The sequence below is a fragment of the Phyllobates terribilis genome, unplaced genomic scaffold, assembly GCF_046119375.1.
Source record: "Phyllobates terribilis strain yellow unplaced genomic scaffold, ASM4611937v1 Scaffold_2__4_contigs__length_985480577, whole genome shotgun sequence".
NCBI lineage: Eukaryota > Metazoa > Chordata > Amphibia > Anura > Dendrobatidae > Phyllobates > Phyllobates terribilis.
In genome coordinates this window covers 214,146,742-214,167,205 of record NW_027362762.1, presented here as the reverse complement: position 1 = coordinate 214,167,205, position 20,464 = coordinate 214,146,742, and the positions used below count along the sequence as shown (strand labels likewise).

General features: G+C 44.8%; 1 protein-coding gene across 1 annotated transcript in view; it reads left to right on the top strand.

Moving 5' to 3' along the window:
• Positions 1 to 20,464, top strand: part of GTF2F2 (general transcription factor IIF subunit 2) — a 201,510-nt gene that overhangs the window by 152,230 nt on the left and 28,816 nt on the right. The window contains exon 8 of the mRNA XM_073663879.1: positions 9,101 to 9,244. Within this exon, the coding sequence (XP_073519980.1) occupies positions 9,101 to 9,244 (144 nt within the window). The remainder of the gene's footprint in view (positions 1 to 9,100; positions 9,245 to 20,464) is intronic.

The following is a 20,464-nucleotide window of genomic DNA, read 5'->3' as shown; positions in this document are numbered from 1 at the left end:
TATTTAAAAGGATGTAGTGACAAGCTATTGACACAAAAGGGAGGAAGGAAATAGAAATATTCTCTAACTCGACACAGATTGTAACAACTTCCTTTTATGTGTATTAAGTAGTGTTGAGCGATACCTTCCGATATCGAGAAATATCGAATCGGATTGTATCGGACCGATACCCAAAAAATATCGGATATCGCCGATTTCGATACCGGAAACCAATGCAAGTCAATGGGACACAAATATCGGAATGAAAATAAACCCTTTCTTTCCTTGTAGGTTAATTCTACATGAAGGAAAACAACTAACAATAATGTAGAATGTATTGGGGGAGGTGGCGGAGACAATAAAGGCATAGAGGTTTACCCAATCAAATGGAATAGCAGAAATTAATATTTTTTTTAAGACGTTCTGAGTTACGGAAATATTGACTATGTTAAGTTTTTTTTATATTTTGTCAGATATTTATGTTTCACTACTTTCATGCTCTTCACCTTCTTTTTTACTTCTCCCACACTTTCTCCTTCATCATCCTCAGCATCAGCATCTTTTTCATCAACTTCTTCTTCACCTTCTTCATCTTCTTCTTCTTCTTCACCTTCTTCGTATTATTCTTTTTTTTTACATTCATCATATTCTTCTTATTCAACTATTATTCTTCTTCATATTCTACTTCTTCATGTTCTTCATATTCTTCTTCTTCATCATATTCTTATTTGTGACAGGCATTCCTGTAGTTATCTGTAAAAGTTTGAACATTACACCTTTTGTTCTGCCCGTCACAAAAGATTTACAACAGGATTTGTCCGCGTTCAGTTTGGCCTGCAGCAGCAGGTCTTTTCCAGGGGCACCACGAGGAGGAACGGACTCACCCCCATACACTGCTTAGTCTTCTTCTGCTTATAATTTAGATAATATCTTTTGCTCTGATTTTTAGTCTTATGCTTAATGTTCTTCCTCTTTTTGTTCTGCAGCTTCTTGTACTTCTGCTTCTTGGATTTCTGTCTCTTGTTCTTCTGTATCTTGGTGGTTGTCTTCTTGTTCTTTGTCCTCTTGGTCATCTTCTTCAGGGTCATCTTCTTGGTCTTCTTCGGGGTCCTCGTCTTCGGGGTCCTCGTCTTCGGGGTCCTCGTCAGGGAGATCCAGAGTGATTATCAAGAACCCTTTCAAAAAGCTTGAACTTGGAAATGTAGCAGAAGGTACAAGAAGGCTGAGGAACTGCCGAGAACCAGCTGACGGTACTGGAACCCGGATGGGTAGCAGAAGGTACAAGAGCCAATGGAACTACCGAGGACCAGCTGACTGTACTGGAACTCGGTTACTAAACAGGAGGTACCTGTGCCAGAAAGCACTACCAAGGACCAGCAGACGTTGGTGGAACTTGGATGCCGAGAAGGAGGCACCTAAGCCAAAGGCACTGCCGAGAACCAGCTGATGGTACTGGAACCCGGATGGGTAGCAGAAGGTACCCATGTAAAAAAAATTGCAAGGCCGCGAGCCGGCCGCAGTTACCGAAACCCGCAGTCCTACAGGGGGTGCTTGTCCTATTGGCACTATGGAACCAGCCTTCATTGCCAGATACCGCAGCCCACATAGGAGTCACCTATACTGCAGGCACCATAGTCGGCTAACCCGACCGCAACACGATAGGACAACGCATTGGAGGCAAAGTGACGTTGACACTACCCGGAAACAGCTGGCGTGCTGGAACCAGGCTGGGCAGGAGGGAGTACCCATGCCAAAGACACTGCTGGGAAACAGCTGGCGGTGTTGGAGCTCAGGGATAATACTGAAAACAGAGGAGCCAGAGGTGTAATTGGAGCAACTTTAAAATCTGTAGTAGTGTGAATGTGGACAGAGCAGGAGAATTTGCCGGACACAAAGCAGGGGAACAGCTGACGTTACTGAACCCCAATAACACGGCAGCAAGTGTTGACTGTGCAGACGGCACTTCTGAGCAGCAACTAGCGGTGTTGGAGCCCAGGGTAAATACTAAAAACAGAGGAGCTAGAGGTATAATTGGAGCAAGTTTTAAATTAGTAGTACAGTGGATGTGGACAGAGCAGGAGAATTTGCCGGACACACAGCTGGGGATCATCTGACGTTACTGAACCCCAATAAAACTGGAGCAAGCGTTGACTGTGCAGACAGCACTTCTGAACAGCAACTGGCGGTGTTGGAGCTCAGGGATTACAGTTCAGGTGGTAGAAACATGAACACCACAGGAGACCTGGATACTGTTGCCAACCAATTATTTACTCTGGAAGAGGACTGGCAAATTCATGCGAGATCCAGGCCTTGTTCATTTTCAGAAAAGTAAGCCGGTCAACGTTATCGGAGGATAGGCGCATGCGACAGTCTGTTAGTACACCACCTGCGGCACGAAAGATGCGTTCCGATAATACACTAGCAGCAGGGCAAGCCAGCACCTCCAATGCATACTGGCTAAGCTCTGGCCATGTATCCAGCTTACAGACCCAAAACTTGAAGGGAGAAGAGCCGTCTGGGAGTACACTGAGAGGGCAAGACATGTAGTCTGTCACCATCTGACGGAAACGTTGCCTCCTGCTGACTGGAGCCGTCTGTGATGGTGTAGACATTTGTGGCGGCGGGGACACAAAACTTTGCCACATTTGGGCCATACTGGTCTTGCCTTGTGCTGAGGCACTGCTTCTGCTCCCTCTTTGTGCAGAGCTTCCTCCACTGCCTCGACGCACTGAGCTGCTTTGTAAAGCACTAGCAGCACTGCTCTTGGTTGTAATGGAGAACATGATGGAATGCACCAGTGCGTCTTGGTACTCCCGCATTTTACGCTCCCGGTTCAACGGTGTTATGAGGCTTTGTAAGTTGTCCCGGTAGCGAGGATCTAGGAGGGTGGACACCCAATAATCAGCTGTGTTGAGAATGTGGGCGATGCGGCGGTCGTTTCTCAGGCACTGCAGCATGAAATCAACCATGTGCTGCAGACTGCCAGCTGGCCAAGAAATGCTGTCCCCTGCTTGAGGCGTGATCTCTGCCTGCTCTGCATCACCCCACCCTCGCTCTAGATACTGACTACTAGAGCATTGTGTACCTCCCTCCTCTGGACAGATGTCTTCCTCCTCCATTGACTCCTCCTCATCCTCCTCACAAAGTGTCCCCTGCCTAGGCCTTTGTGAGGAACCTCGTTGCACAGACTGTACAGAGGCAGATGGCATTTGTGACTCCTCATCCTCCACCTCTTCCAAAACCTCCTCCCTTAGTGCTTGCAGTGTTTTTTCAAGCAGGCAGATAAGGGGGATAGTCATGCTGACTAGTGCATCATCTGCACTCGCCATCCGCGTGGAATAATTGAAGGCACGCAAAACGTGGCAAATGTCCTTCATAGAGGCCCACTCAGTGGTGGTGAAGTGTGAACGGCGCGCACTGCGACTTGTTTGCACCTGCTGCAGCTGGTACTCCATTACTGCTGCCTGCTGCTCACACAACCTCTCCAACATATGTAACGTTGAATTCCACCTGGTGGGTAGGTCACATATGATGCGATGTTCCGGAAGACGTAATCGGCGCTGCAGAGCTGCAATGCGCGATCTTGCGTTGCTGGAACACTTCAAGTGAGCGCACTCTATGCGGACCTTGTGCACCAGTGCATCAAGATCCGGACAGTCCCTCAAAAAACTCTGCACGACCAAGTTGAGCAGATGTGCCAGACATGGGATGTGAGTGAGGTTGCCTAGGCCCAGAGCTGCCACCAGATTTCGGCCATTGTCACACACTACCATGCCTGGCTGGAGATTCGCTGGCACAAACCACACGTCGCTCCTCTGCTTGATGGCATTCCAGAGCTCCTGCGCTGTGTGGCTTCGATTCCCCAAAGAAATTAATTTTAATACGGCCTGTTGACGTTTGGCCACGGCTGTGCTCATATCGGTCATCACAACAGGTAACCGTTCACGGGTCGATGTGGAGGTAGACGGCTCCTGCAGCGCTGATTCAGAGGAACTGGAGTATGAGGAGGAGTCAATGTGTACAGACTGGATTCCTGCAATCCTTGGAGTTGGCAGAACATGTACAGCGCCACTCTCAAGATCTGTACCCGGCTCCACAACATTTACCCAATGGGCAGTGAGGGAAAGGTATCGTCCCTGTCCATGCTTACTGGTCCACGCATCGGTGGTCAGGTGGACCTTGCTACTGACGGCGTTTTGTAGCGCATGTTTAATTTTTCCCTCCACATGCTGTGGCAGGGCAGGGACGGCTTGCCTGCTGAAATAAAAGCGGCTGGGCACGTTTTATTGTGGGACTACCAATGCCATAAAGTTACGGAAGGTGTCAGTCTCCACCAGCCTGAATGATAGCATTTCAAGGGCCAGTAGTTTTGCAATGCCAGCATTCAGAGCCTGTGGTCGGGGGTGGTTTGCCGAGTATGGGCGCCTTTTCTCCCATGCCTGTGCTAACGATGGCTGTAGACTGGCCTGGGAGTGTGAGGATGACGGGGAAAGTGGTGCTGTGGGTGGAATTACACTGTGTCTCTGTACAACAGTGCCAGAGGTTCTTCCATGATGATCCTGTGAGGAAGCCGAACCAGCTGTGTGTGAGCTGGAGGAAGAGGCTACAACACGAGCTGAAGAGGTGGTAGGTGGCGCTGTAGGTTGGCCTAGGTCTTCAGTGTGTTTTTGTAACTCCACCACGTTCTTGGTCTGCACATGTTTCCACATATTTGTTGTATTGAGGTTGCAGACACTTTTCCCTCTTTTCACCTTCTGATTACACAGCTTGCATTTGACAAAGCAAATGTCATCTGCAACTGTGTCAAAAAAGGACCAGGCACTGCAAGTCTTGGGAGCGCCCGCTTTGGATTTTGGAAGAGCCATGCTCCTAATGGGTGCCGAAGTGGAGGCTACAGGCAACCAAGTCTGCCCCCTCCCTCTCCCTCCTTTTTGGGCCATTCGGGGAATCTCTTCCTCAGAGCTCCTCCCACCACCTTCCTGTCCCTCACGCCATGATGGGTCAAGGACCTCATCATCTACACCACCCTCTTCAAACAACTGCTTCTCCTGGGTAGTCTTGACAGCACAGTACGCACCAGAAAGTGGCACCTGAGTTTCATCATCAGATGCATACTGAGGTGTGCTGCTGACCATAGGCACTGGCCAACCCGCCTCTTCAGATTCAGAGAGACAAAACTGTTGCGCATCACTGCATACTACCTCTTCTTCAAATTCTCGAATTCTTCTTGGCTGGCCCCCTCTTTCCAAGTCAAGAGATTCAGAGAACAGAAGTAGAGATGGCTCCTGTCCAGGGCTCTCTGACTGCCTGGGCAATTTGGCAGGTGGTGAAGAGACAGATGGGTGCTCTTCAGTGCTCAGGACCTGAGAGGATCTGGAACTAATTGAAGTCGATGCGTTAGCTGCCATCCATCCGACAACGGCTTCAATTTGGTCCTCCCGCAGCAGTGGGGTACGGCTAGCTCCTACAAAGCTGTGCATAAAGGACTGTTCCCTGGTAAAACTGGGGGATGCTGAGTCACTGGTGCCCGCAGCAGGCACAGAATCCCCACGTCCTCTCCCTGCAGGCACAGAATCCCCACGTCCTCTCCCTGCAGGCATAGAATCCTCACGTCCTCTCCCTGCAGAAACTCCACGCCCACGACCACATGCCTTACTCCCTGCCTTCTTCATCTTGGTAGACTGATAAAGATAGGCAGAAAAGTACTAAGGGCTTAGTGTGCTTATTTCTGAACAGCTGCTAACAGGTATAAGAAACACTAATTTTATAAAGTGTGGACTAGACTTTAATATGAGCTAATGTGGCCTACACAACTGTAAAGTGGAGTGTTTGGTGAACTTTATTTAGGTTTTTTTTGTCACAAAAAGACACTGGATGTGCCCAAAGATGTAATACCGATAGTATCACAAACTTTTTGTAGCTATTACAATGCAGGAAGGTAACCTACAATGCAATAGATGAGGCTACAAAAAATAGGCTAATACTAATCTGGCTGGGCTGCAGGGCACAATGCTGCAGAAAGGCTCCTCTATCTACTCCTATATAGTGTGTTTGGAACCAATGTAGCTGAATACTGATGGAACCACCACACTAATAGGAGAAATCAGGAAAAATGATCAATTAGCAAAAAAGGACAATGTATGAGGCAGTGACGCACGCTGAGTGCACTACAACCAGACGTGGCTGAAGCACACACTACAGGGTGAGCTGCACTCACACACAGAGACCTCTCAGACAGTGGTGAACAGCACAGAGAACTGCGCACTAGCGCTGCAAGGCACAGCGATTTATAAAGTAGCTTGGGTAAAGCAGAATAGAGCAAATAGGTAGCTAAAACTGTCCCTCAGAACAGCAGTGTCCTATCCCTAACTGAATTCACAGCAGAGTGAGCTCAAAATGGCGGCGGCGGCTTTTATAGTGCATCATGACATAATTTCAGCAGCCAATCACAGCCATGCCATTAGTTAACATGCCTACATGCCTAACAGGATGTGCCCACACGTCTTACGATCCTCATTGGCTGAATAAAATTAAACTGGCTCATTGCATTATGGGAACTTCCGATTCCAGTATACGATATTCTAAAAGTATCAGAATTAAGTATGGGAATTCCGATACCGCGAATATCGGCCGATACCCGATATTTCAGTATCGGAATGCTCAATACTAGTATTAAGTCTTTGTACCCAATGTACAGGTGCATCTCACTAAATTAGAATATTATCAAAAGGTTAATTTATTTCAGTTCTTCAATACAAAAAGTAAAACTCATATATTTATATAGAGTCATGACAAACAGAGTGATCTATTTCAAGTGCTTATTTCTGTTAATGTTGATGATTATGGCTTACAGCCAATGAAAACACAAAAGTCATTATCTCAGTAAATTAAAATTATTAACAAAAAACACCTGCAAAGGCTTCCTAAGCTTTTAAAAAGCTCCCTTAGTCTGTTGAGTAGGCTCCACAATCATGGGGAAGACTGCTGACTTGACAGATGTCCATAAGGCAGTCATTGACACACTCCACAAGGTCCCAGAGTTCCAATTTTCATTTGGAAATCAAGGTTCCAGAGTCTGGAGGAAGAGTGGAGATGCCACAATCCAAGCTGCTTGAGGTCTAGTGTGAAGTTTCCACAATCAGTGATGGTTTGGGGAGCCATGTCATCTCCTGGTGTAGGTCCACTGTGTTTTATCAAGACCAAAGTCAGTGCAGCCGTCTACCAGGAAATTTTAGAGCACTTCATACTTCCTTCTGCTGACAAGCTTTTTGGAGATGGAAATTTCATTCTCCAGGAGGACTTGGCACCTGTCCACACTGCCAAAAGTACCAATACCTGGTTTAAAAACAACAGTATCTCTGTGCTTGATTGGCCAGCAAACGGTATAATGGCCCCACATTAAAAAAATAAATAAATAACTACTCACCTCTGCCCATTTCCCTGCTGCTTCAGTCTCTTATTATATCACAGTCCTACCAGTGGGTATGTGCGCCATATCCTCAGCACTAGCGCCACCACCTCTCTCCTCTGCACGCGCGCCGTCCCATCAGGCAGTGCTAGTGCTGAGGAGATGGCCCCTCTGGCAAACGTGCCGTAGGTTCGCCATCACTGGAATAGATCAGGATTCTGGGAACATTTTTTTTTTAAAACCACTGGCACATGAAAGATAATACCTATATATAGGTAACATAGGATACAGCATTAACAAATGATTATGATCACAGCTCACCTCCCCCCTCCCTGCGCAGTGACATCTGCACGCATCACAGGGCATGCCTTGAAAACTCTCCTATAAAAGTCACTGTACATCTCCAACCTGTTTCCTATTGTCCATGTGGCAGCTGTTAGCATCTCATGCAGGATGACAGCCTGTAATAATGTACAAAAAATAAACTAAAAAAATTAAAATACAAGTAATACATTAAATTTAGCATGAACCCATTGTCTCCTTTTTCTAGTTTAATTTAATTTCTCCAGTTTAGCTGTCACTCAGCATCTGGTACATATGGCGGCCAGTGTGCCCTCCGCTAGAACGACACAAAGCAGATACTGTTCGATCTCTCTCTGCTAGTAACTTCATACTCTACTTCCTTGATCTGAATAATATTCAAAGGACTATAAGCCCAGCTTCATCCACGCCGTAATATAATACCGAGCATCATGTCTTGTGTGGGATGTAAGCTAATAGTTTGATTAGAATTGTGAATGCAGCATTGTTCCCATTAATAGACTTTGTCCTTAACCCACAGCAGCTCAGCCGCATCTCTTAACATTTATAGCCATCAGTCAGCGCTGGATATTATAAATAATCATGTACATGGCAGATAATTCTTTTATGAGATGTCACCGCACTGATTGGCAGCTCTCTGTCCATGCACAGTGTAGGCAGACAGCTGCCAATTAGTGGTGTGGACGGGGTTATACAAAGCTTAGCTTTGAGCGGAATAGCAAATCTGCAACAGACAACTGCAGCTAGGAGCCCAGTAAGTCTACATTCCCAGGATGAGCTTTTGGTGAGTTTTTGATGTTGCAGATTTTCTGCTCTCATTACTTAAAATAAGTTAGTTGCATTTTTTTCGAAAATACGCAGCGTAAAAAAGTCCCCAAAAACTCATCTTGGGAACGTAGCCTTAGTGACACAGTGCTGTATTCAGGGTCTCTGCCCCTAGATCATGCTGCTCTCAGATGGGACAGCAAAAAGATGGTGTTGAGTTCCCTTTAACTAGCAAATGCAAAGACTGGCTTTATGGTGGCTCTTAAGGAACCAGGACAGCTCTTCATTAGATGGGATGGCCTATTGATTTTTTTTTTTTTTTTGCCTTATGCAGTTCATTTATTCTCTGCTGAGTTTTTCCAGCTGATAACATCTGAAAACGACATCTAGGCGTCTCAGCTGCAGAACAGATAGTTTATTCTTAGGGAATTCTGATAAGGAAAATAAAAAAACATCAGTAAATTCATCTGGCCATCAAGCTCTGTCGAGAGGTTAAATTCCTTAGATACACCTTTAATTCTCAACCATAAATTGTTATTACAAGCGAACATAAATGCTAAGTCTATATGTATTTTTGTATATCATATCAACCATATCATTGTTCTCTTTCATCGGTTTGTTGTGCAGATTGAATACGAGAAGAAGAAAAAAGACGATGGAAAGCGTGCACGTGCGGACAAGCAGCAGGTGTTGGACATGCTGTTTTCTGCTTTTGAAAAGCATCAGTATTACAACCTTAAAGATCTAGTAGACATTACAAAGCAGCCCGTGGTAAGTAGCAGAGATAAAGGACTGGAGAGGGGGTGGTAGACAGTATGTTTTTCATTAGCAACTCACACTTCCATTTCTTCCTATGGCGTTATTGTGATCACACCTCTTTCTGGTTTTCAAACTCTTTATGTATTTAAAGTGCCATGTAAAATACAAATAATGTTATATAATATATTATGTTACCTTATAAAGAGCCCCTTCTACAGAGCTATATATTATATGTTGCATGAGTAACTTCCAGAATATTTCTGTAGACCAGTAATATAGAATTCCTGATTATAAGGAAATAAATGTTCATATTTGTCTCCTGTATATTCTGCACCTGTGGATAAAGACCACAGACAGTAGGTATCTTTCCATTCATTGTATAGCTCTTTGCAATCACAGCACTTCTCTTATTTGGAGATCAAGGGGCCCCCCGGCCTGTCTCTGGATATGCCATGGCTTGCCTCTGGATATGCCACGAGTGTCCATATTTGAAATACTCCTTTAGCTGTCTTAGCAAATAAGCAGTGTGAAGTCACAGGGTCTTCCGTGGGCATAATACTACTCAGGCAACGCAGGGCGAGGATAAAACTGTGTGTATCGTCCATTTGGGGGTTCAATAAAGTATTGCCACACTTAGAACAGCCTCAGCAAATACTCAAGATGGTATAACATTACACAGTCTCACCCTTCCGCTGGCCCACCTGGGATAGACCAGGTGTGTCTTTGGGACTTCCATGGCCAACTACCTCAACCAGTGGCCCCCCCGCTTCTGGCGGGCCCCCACAGAGAGAAGGTAGTGGCAAGCTTAGGAAGCTAGCAGTCCATCGAGGTTCAAGGCCAGGAGACCCAAGGGTCCCACCCTGGCCTCTCCAAGAGATTTCATGTGGTCAGATGACCAACTGTTCCCAATCTTGCTTTTCTGAATGTCTCCATGGGTTCCAGGCGACCGGAGGGTCCCACTTAGCAAACCCAAACTTATCCATGGGGCCAGGTGACTTCATCGTCCCAACTTGGTCTCCCCCAAATGTATCCATGGGTTCTCTGATGGTCAATGGAGCAGATCCCTATCTTTCCAGTTAGGGCCATATATCCTTAGGCTGAAATCATGTAGAATCTAAATCTGTCTCTCTTTGGGTCAAGCCATGCTACCAAGCTAGCTAATGGTCTGAGAGAATCTGATCTTTGATTCTCGTTGAAAAATCTCCTTCCAATTTCTGTCTCTAGTCTGACTGCTACAGAAGCATATCTCCTTTTTAAGCACAGATCCACAGGTCAAGGGGTTAGGGAGGGCATTACTCATAGGACTCAGGTCTCTTTGTTTAAGCTAATCTATTTACATAGTTGGTATAGTAGGAGGCTCTCGTAAATAAACATATAGCCAGCTTAGTATATGTCATTAGCATAGTAGCAAACATCATTGTTTCCAAACGAAGACAGGTCAACATTCAGTTTTATACAAATTGTATGACCTTCTTGACCAGTCACAGAAATACACATACATTTACAAGTCAACACAAAGATAATGGTGTATTTCTCTTGGATTAACAAATCTAAATGTCTGGCTGATTAAGATTATAAACTGTATCGTCACAGGCAGCAATTGAATTAATTTGTAATCAGTGATTTTAAGGGGCCACATCATAGCAGAGCAGTGGTGTTTTTTTGTATTGGTTAGAAGGTTTTCTTATTGCAAGACATGGTTGTCAAACTTTATTTTGGTAGTTACTGTAGCATCAAATTTCGTAGCCTCAATCATGGATGCATGCAAAGCTCCAAATTTCTCCGGTGTCGGCCCCCTTCATATCCCTGCCCCTAATTAACCAGGCCATACATTTCAAATCTCCTATGGAAAGGAGCCGAAGAAAATTCTGTGTTCTCGGCTGTGGCAGGTGTCTAAACTCTTGGTTCAATATTTGTGCCAAAATCCAGTGCCCTATAATATGATGTATTTATCTGCTCCATGGTCCTGCAATGCCGTCTTTCCTACTAACCACATCTTCCCACTGATCAGTCAACCCCTAGCTGCTTACATGCAGCTAGCTCATCCAGTTCTAAACTCTGCAGCCTGAGTTGTAACCACTGGTGAAATGTATAAGGCAAATTATTACAATCTTACAGTAATTTCTCCTATTTGCATAAACAAGTTGACATTGAAACCAGAATGCTTGGGAGGCATAACATTGGGGTATCAGGAGCCACACAAAAGGCCTGACAATATGTAGCTGAGCTTATTGTGGACATCACGGCAGAGTCACCCATTACAATTTAAGGTCCATCTACTCATATAAAACTTTACAAGTTGTTTAATAGCCTGTAATGAGGGGCGTAACTATTGCAGTAAAAGAATTCGAGAACTGGCCTGTGAAGGTGGGGAGCCTGCCGATGCCAGCACAAACTTCAACTAGATGTGCGTCCTAGGACGCACATTCAGCTGAAGTGAATTGTGGCGCAAAAACCCTCTGGGTCCATGCGCTGCGATACACGCTGCCGGCCAATCAGAGGCCAGCAGCTGACGTCGATGTGCACATGACTTGCACGCTGAAGTCAGATTCCAGCTTCAGAAGAGGACAATGTGCGGAGAAGGAGCTGAGGGAAGGTGTATAGAATTGTTTAATTTTTTCTAAGTATGAAAGAACAGCGGCAGGATGGGGAACATATATACCAGGATGGGGATATATACTAGAATGAGGCCCAGGATAGGGAACATATATACCAGGATGGGCAACATATATACCAAGATGGGGGATATATACCCGGATGAGGCCCAGGATAAGGGAAATATAGTCCTGCTCATAGTTATTGGCGCCCATGAAGTTTAAGTACATAATGTGGAATATCTCCTGAAAAAAATGAATCAAGTGAAACAGTTGTTTTTTATAGAGCACTCGTGTTAAATACAAAAGAGCAAATGATAAACAATAATTTTAAAACAAAAACAATGAGAGGGGAAAAATATAAAAACCTAAAGCTTACTGTGTCACTGGTATTGGCACCCTTTACATTAATTTAGTATGGAAACACATTTTGACTCGCCTGTGGTAAATCATGAAAGAGTTTCACCTATGATTGTCAGTGCCCATGTGACATGAATTAGCCAATGAATGATGACTTCAGTATTTTAAAAAGCCACATGGTAGGTCCTGTTCCTTTGTCACAATGGTGAAGACAAAGGAGCTGTCTGAGGACATCAGAACTGCTATTATTAACAAACACAAGACTTCCAAAGACCTTGGTATCCCAGTTTCAACAGTGCACAATGTTATTAAGACGTTTACTAAACATTGAACCCTGAAGAACCCTGCGAACATTCAAGTGCTTGAACAAACTGCAAAGGAAGAGTGGGAGAAAATCCGGCTGAGAAGTGCAAGAATCTTATAGATGGCTGCAGGAAACGTTTGGAGTCTGTCAGCAATACCAAAGGGTGTGCAACCAAGTATTAATTAGAGGTGCCTTTATTGCTGCACATGCTGTTTATTCTGGGTTGGTTTTTTTTAAATTGCAACATGGAAGTTGAAAAACAATGTTTTATTGGTGTATTACTTTGGATCACTAATTAAAAAATCCTCAGGATATAACTTTGGTACATTTCGATTTATTTCTGAAGATATTGTACAGTCCATGAAAAAAAATGAATGGGTGCCAATAATGGTCAGCAGCACTATATATACCAGGATGGGGAGCATATATATTAGGATGGGGCCCAGGATAAGGGACATATATATACCAGGATGAAGGACTTGTATACCAGGTTGGGGGCCAGGATAAGGTACATATACCAGGATGGGGAACATGTACACCAGGATGGGCACAGGATGGGGGACATATGTACCAGGAAGGAGCCCATGATGGGGGACATTACTACATAATGGGGGATGTGGGCCAACTCTTATGTCCTTATAGGATTTAAAACGCTACAAGGGCCCATTCATCTGACCAACATGCGGATTGGCGGAGCCCAGGTCCAAATTTTGCACCGGGACCCATTGGACCCTAGTTATGCCACTGCCTGTAATAGACAAACTGCTGTAAATGTTGCACACAGAGTAATATATTGCTCAGTGCACACAAGCTGCCATAGATCTGAGCAGTACGAGTCCTGTTTACACAGGACGATGCACCACTGAGAACTATGATCTTGTTTGTGCAGTGAAAAAGGTCATTTAACACGATGAAAGAATATTTTGCTCGTTCATCAGGTAATCATGCAGCCAGTGTCTAATACATTCTGCCCATTGTTCCGTATGTATCCGCTGTCCTGTTCCCTATAAGGAGTAAAAGTTACAACAAATCTGTACCTGTTTACACAATTTCTGCAGTCACCCCATACGGGCTGTACGCTTAAAATCAGATTTAAAAAAAAAAAAGCCAAAGAACTACAAATGTATTTGTCCTTTTAAACACCGGAACTCTACATGGAAACTTTACATCATAAGTGACTTTCAGAAATCCTTGTGACTGCCTCTAACATCAATGGACAATATGTTCCAGTTTCCCATTGCTCCAGACAACGCAAATTAAACTCTGGAGACTAAAATGTGAACATTGCGTATATGGCTCCATTAAATTGTTAGCGCTGTGCAAAACTGTTGTAATAAGGACATGACAGGAATGGGCCATTAGAGAATATTTTTATTGCTTCATTTTTTGGAGTCGGACCAGTTCTGTTTGAGTAAAATCTGTTGGTAGCTCTGTGAGTGGGACGCAAGGCGGATGATTAAACTGTGATTAAACCTCACACCTGAAAGACAATGTGACAAAATCCTATTTATAAGCAGCATGCTTTCCATTTTAAATGTCAGGTACAATGTAGAGGGAACTCATGGAGGTTACAGTAGTCTGCAATTGGCAAATTTAAATACCCTGTGTGCAGAATTATTAGGCAAATGAGTATTTTGATCACATGATACTTTTTATACATGTTGTCCTACTCCAAGCTGCATAGGCTTGAGAGCCAACTACCAATTAAGTAAATCTGGTGATGTGCATCTCTGTAATGAGGAGGGGTGTTGTCTAATGACATCAACACCCTATATAAGGTGTGCTTAATTATTAAGCAACTTCCTTTCCTTTGGCAAAATGGGTCAGAAGAGAGATTTGATGGGCTCTGAAAAGTCCAAAATTGTGAGATGTCTTGCAGAGGGATGCAGCAGTCTTGAAATTTCCAAACTTTTGAAGCGTGATCACCGAACAATGAAGCGTTTCATGGCAAATAGCCAACAGGGTCGCAAGAAGCGTGTTGGCCAAAAAAGGCGCAAAATAACTGCCCATGAATTGAGGAAAATCAAACGTGAAGCTGCCAAGATGCCATTCGCCACCAGTTTTGCCATATTTCAGAGCTGCAACATTACTGGAGTATCAAAAAGCACAAGGTGTGCGATACTCAGGGACATGGCCAAGGTAAGGAAGGCTGGAAAACGACCACCTTTGAACAAGAAACATAAGATAAAACGTCAAGAATGGGCCAAGAAATATCTTAAGACTGATTTTTCAAAGGTTTTATGGACTGATAAAATGAGAGTGACTCTTGGTGGGCCAGATGGATGGGCCAGAGGCTAGATCAGTAAAGGGCAGAGAGCTCCACTCAGACTCAGACACCAGCAAGGTGGAGGTGGGGTACTGGTATGGGCTGGTATCATCAAAGATGAACTTGTGGGCCCTTTTCGGGTTGAGGATGGAGTGAAGCTCAACTCCCAGACCTACTAACAGTTTCTGGAAGACAACTTCTTCAAGCAGTGGTACAGGAAGAAGTCGGTATCGTTCAAGAAAAACATGATTTTCATGCAGGACAATGCTCCATCACGTGCATCCAACTACTCCACAGCGTGGCTGGCCAGTAAATGTCTAAGGCTGTTTGCTCACGATGCGTATTTCATGCGTTTTTGGTGCGGAAATTTCCGCAGCGTAAATGCATGATAAATGCATGATAAGCCTTCTGCCATGGTTCCCTATGCAATTCCGCACTTTCAATGCCCATGCTGCGGACTTTTCCGCAGCGTTTATGCTGCGCTCAAAAATCCGCAGCATGTCCATTAATTTTGCGGAAGCGCAGCATATTCGCCGCCATTGACTTGCATTAGAATGCGCCAATTCCGCAAGACTGCATCTGTACTTGCGTAATTGGCACGTTCTAATGTGCGGATGGTATCCGAGTGTGGAGAAGAGAAGACTCTCCTCCACACCCAGGTACCATAGAAACTGTAAAAAAATAAAAATAAATAAAATAAAAAATAAAGATTATATTCACCTTCTGGCGGCCAGCGCTGCGCTCCCTCTCCTTTGCCGGCACATCACGTTGGCCTGTAGGACCTGCGGTGACGTCACAGTCATGTGACGGTAGGTCCTTCAGTACAGGGCATCGCGATATCCTGGCAGCCAGGAAGGAGCACAGCCGCACACCCAGGGCCATCGGAAGGTAAGCATCAAGGTTTTTTTTTTTTTTTTTTTTTTTTTTAACCATTCTAAAGGTCACACTATATAAATCCATGCTGGTCCACTCGTGCCAGCAGGATCAGCTTGATGGGAGCAGTAGTTCCCATCAGCCTGATCCTGCTATTTAAACTGCCCCATATGTTATTTTTGCCCCTATACACATGTTTTATTCTTTTAGGCCCCCATATATATATATTTTTGTTTTTGGTCCCCAATAAATTTTAAATACATTTCATTGGTGGCCAGTGGTTATCTAAAATAAATTAGTTTATACATTACCTGTCCCCGCCGATCGCCACCTAAAGTAAAGTAAAAAATAAAAAAATACACCTATACTCACCTAGACACATAATTACCCGAAGCCATTGATCTCCTGTAATAAAATATAAAATAATAAACCACAATGATCTCCATCTGGAGATGTGACAGCTGTCATTGCTGCTGTAAGCTCACACTGCCGAGAACACGTCCACTCCCGGCAGCGTGAGCCCCTGACTGAGGTCACCGGAGTGCATTCAGTCAGCGCAGCTCCGGTGACCTCCTTTATGGCCCTGCTGTACCGTGGGAATTTCTCACGGTCAGGAGCAGCGCTGCTTGAACTCCGGAAAATTTCTGCTTCATTTCTGCATCGTGGGCACATTGCCTAATATCGGCGTGACCCCATGAATTTTGGGCTTAGGGCCAGCGGATAATACAAAGCTGGCCCTAACCCCTTTATTACCCAGTGAGCCACCGCACCAGGGCCCTGGATGAGCTGAATACAGCGCCAGAAGATGGCGCTTCTATGAACGCGATATTTTCTGGGGTGGCTGCGGACTGCAGTTCGCAGCAGGGGGGTCCACAAAGCTTGAGCCACCCTGCGCTGTGGATTCCAGCCCCCAGCTGCTTAGTTGTACCTGGCTGGACACAAAAATAGGGCGAAGCCCCACGTATTTTTTTTTTTTTTTTTAATTATTTCATGAAATTCATGAAATAATAAAAAATAAAAAAAGGGCTTCCCTATATTGTTGTGTCCGGCCAGGTACAAATAGGCAGCTGGGAGTTGCGGGCAGCCCGTTCCTGGATGCTGTACCTGCTGGCATGCAAAAATATGGCGAAGCCCACGTCAAAATTTTTGGGAAAAATTAATTAAAAAATAAATAATAATTTAGGGACGGCATCTTTATTAACCCCTCAAGTGTCATTTAGTGTTAAAATAAAGGATTTATTAAAAAAAAAAATTGGCGTGGGATCCCCCATAATTTTAGTCTCTAGCGGAGGTTAAGCAGACAGCTGGGGCTGATGTTTGAAGCCTGGGAAGGGGGTAATACCCACGGAGCTTCCCAGGCTACTAATATCAGCCCCCAGCTGAATAAATAGCCTTTACTAGCTATTAAAATGGGGTCCCCCCTATTTTAATAGCTAGCAAAGGCTAGGTAGACAGCTGGGGGCTGATATTAATAGCCCAGGAAGGGTGCCATGAATATTGGCCCCCTCCCAGGCTAGAAACACCAGCCGTCAGCCGCCCCAGAAATGGCGCATCCGTAGGATGCGCCAATTCTGGCACTTAGCCTTGCTCTTCCACGCTGCCCTGGTGCGGTGGCAGGGGGTAATAGTGGTGGGGTTCATGTCAGCGCCAGCTGCCATGAAGCCCAGGTTAGTAATGATGGGCGTCTATAAGACACCCCCATTACTAACCTACAAAGTGTTAAAAAGAAAAAACACACACTACACCCAGAAAAAAATAATTTATTTGAAATAAAACACACCATTTTATTTAATTCTTAGTTTACTAAAAAAAAAATAGTTACCTGTCCACGTTCCTGCGCTGATCTCCCATGCACAGCTGTCACATCTGGAGATGGTGACAGCTGTGCATGGCTGCTGTAAGCTCACACTGCCGGGAACACGTCCGCTCCCGGCAGCGTGAGACACTGACTGAGGTCACCGGAGTGCATTCAGTCAGCGCAGCTCCGGAGACCTCCTTTACGGCCCTGCTGTACCGTGGGAATTTCTCACGGTACAGCAGGGCCGTAAAGGAGCTAACCGGAGCAGCGCTGCCTGAACTCCGGCGAACCCGCTTATGCAATGACAGGGCTGCTTTACGGCTCCGTCATTCTAGCGGCGGCAGCGGTTTAGAGCGGTCACATTCTATGTGGCTGCTCTAAACTGGAGATCATCGTGGGACACTCGTGGACTACTACGGAGGGGTAAGGATAAGGTTGTGGTTTATTATTTTATATTTTATTACAGGAGATCGATGGCTTCGGGGAATTAGGTGTCTAGGTGAGTATAGGTGTATTTTTTTATTTTTTACTTTTATTTTAGGTGGCGATCGGCGGGGACAGGTAATGTATAAACTAATTTATTTTAGGTAACCACTGGCCACCAATGAAATGTATTTAAAATTTATTGGGGACCAAAAACAAAAAAAAATATATATATGGGGGCCTAAAAGAATAAAACATGTGTATAGGGGCAAAAATAACATATGGGGCAGTTTAAATAGCAGGATCAGGCTGATGGGAACTACTGCTCCCATCGAGCTGATCCTGCTGGCACGAGTGGACTGGGGACAGACATAGGCCGATGGGAGTAGTAGTGTCACATCGGCCTATTTCTGCCTGCACGCACACACCCGCAGACATCGCGCAAACACCGCGCACACACTAATCATGACGGGTCTGCTGGTCTGGGAGGTGTGGCTGACCTGTGCGGCCATGGGAAAGTTCATGTGAGTTCATGCAATGCAGTCAAGCATGAACTCACATGAACCCTCTGAGGGCACCGCGGCTACTTCAAATGAACAGCTGATCGGCATCACCTGATACCTCAGCTGTTCATTTGAAATAACCGGCGGGAGAGCGCAGCACAGAACGATAAAGCCGCGGTGAAGTCTTTTCACTGCCGGCTTCCCCGCCCTGGTCCTTCGCTCCCCGCTCCCTGGTGCTGCGCTCCCCGCCCGGTCCTAACTTACGATCGGGATGTGAGGTGGCGGGGGGAGCGGAGGATCGGGGTGGGAGGCTGCGGGGAAGCAGTATGGGGCTGTGTGATTGTTTAAAAGCCGGCGGCTTTTTACCGCCCGCCGGCTTTTTACCGCCCGCTGGCTTTTAAACAATCAGGAGAATTCTCCCACGCTGGGATGGCATTTTGATGATAGGCTGGATCGCAGCTGAGCGCCGCCATCCAGCTTGTCATCCTTCAGAGACACTGCAGAGCGCAGGCATTATGGGAACTTCCGATTCCGGTATTCGATATTCTAAAAGTATCGGAACTCCGTATCGGAATTCCGATACCGCGAATATCGGCCGATACCCGATATTACAGTATCGGAATGCTCAACACTAATTATCATACAACATTTGTACTTTATTATATCGTTAGGCACTGGCACTTTAATAAAGTTTGCACTTTACCCATATAAATATTATTCAGCAGCTTATACTGATGGATGTCTAATGTAATTATATATACCATATCTTGTGTTATTTATTGCACCCTCTCCATTGGTGTCCCTCCACCGCATTGTTTTAAATATTTTCTGTGTTCTGTTTTCTGTTGCTTGTTAAAATGTAATAAATATATTTCTATAATAGAAAACAATAGTATAGTCACGTGACCAATCTTCTCTTTTGTGCCAATGTTCTTAGTGCTACTGGATTCACTGTTGGCTTGTCTCCATGTTTATGCTATTGTACTCTCCTGCAACAGCACAGTGCCGGCAAAAAAATCTTTACAAATTCACCAAAACCACAAAATCTTAACATTCCAGTGTTTTATTGTGGATATTTTGTTACAATTAGTATTTAGTCGTTAATTAGTATTTACATTTTACTAAGCCAGTTTTGCTGTTAGACAGTTTTTTATTCTCTCCTTCGTCATGTGCACTTTTAAGAAGTGAAATCATTACCTGGAATTTACATGTAAAGTTTTTTTGTTTTTTTTTTGCTGACACTGTAGAATTTGATTGCAGACTCTTCCCTTGGAAGATAGTGAGGAAAACCACAACAAATTTGTGCTCTTTGGAGAAAAAATTATGCAACTTGAGAATGAGATACCATATGCTTAGTACCGTAAAGCATTGAGGATTTTACCTGCACAAATCTTTCACTTACCTTTCATGTTAAAAAAAAACAAAAACAAAACACTAAAGGGTTAATCTGCAGGTTAATAGTAATAGCATTCTGACACCGTGCAGCTCCAGCACTGAGAGCCCTGCTGCCAGGAGGAAATTAAGTTTATTCCCCCAGCAGTGTTTGACTTCCAGTTATAGGGGTGGCACCTGGACACTGACTGACAGCAGGATTAGCGTTAGAGCCAACTGTCAGCGCCGGCGGTGTGGTTGCAGCTGCCGCTCTCTATACACTGCGCAATGACTGAAACCGTTCTGGTGCCACACCTATGGCTGGAAGCCGAACGCTGCCGGGGGAGAATAAAGTTAATTTCCTCCTGGCAGTGGGGATCTCCGTGCCGGAGACGCACGGTGTCAGAACGCTATTAACCCACAGATTATCCCCATATCTATAGGTTAATAACATTTATTTTACATGACAGATTCCCTTTAAATCCACAACATTACCTACTCAAGTTGATAACCCTTATCTGTTCAAAATAATAATTTTTCATTTATATAGCAACAGCATATTCTGCAGCACTTTACAATTCAGAGGTGACATATACAAACTCATCAGACATTATAGGCTACAAATAATTCAGTAATGCAAAAAAGATGACTGAGGGCCCTGGTCACAAGCTTACAATTTCTGAGGATGTGGCAAACATCTAAATGGTAAAGTGATTCCATTTCATGGTCCAGCCGTCTTT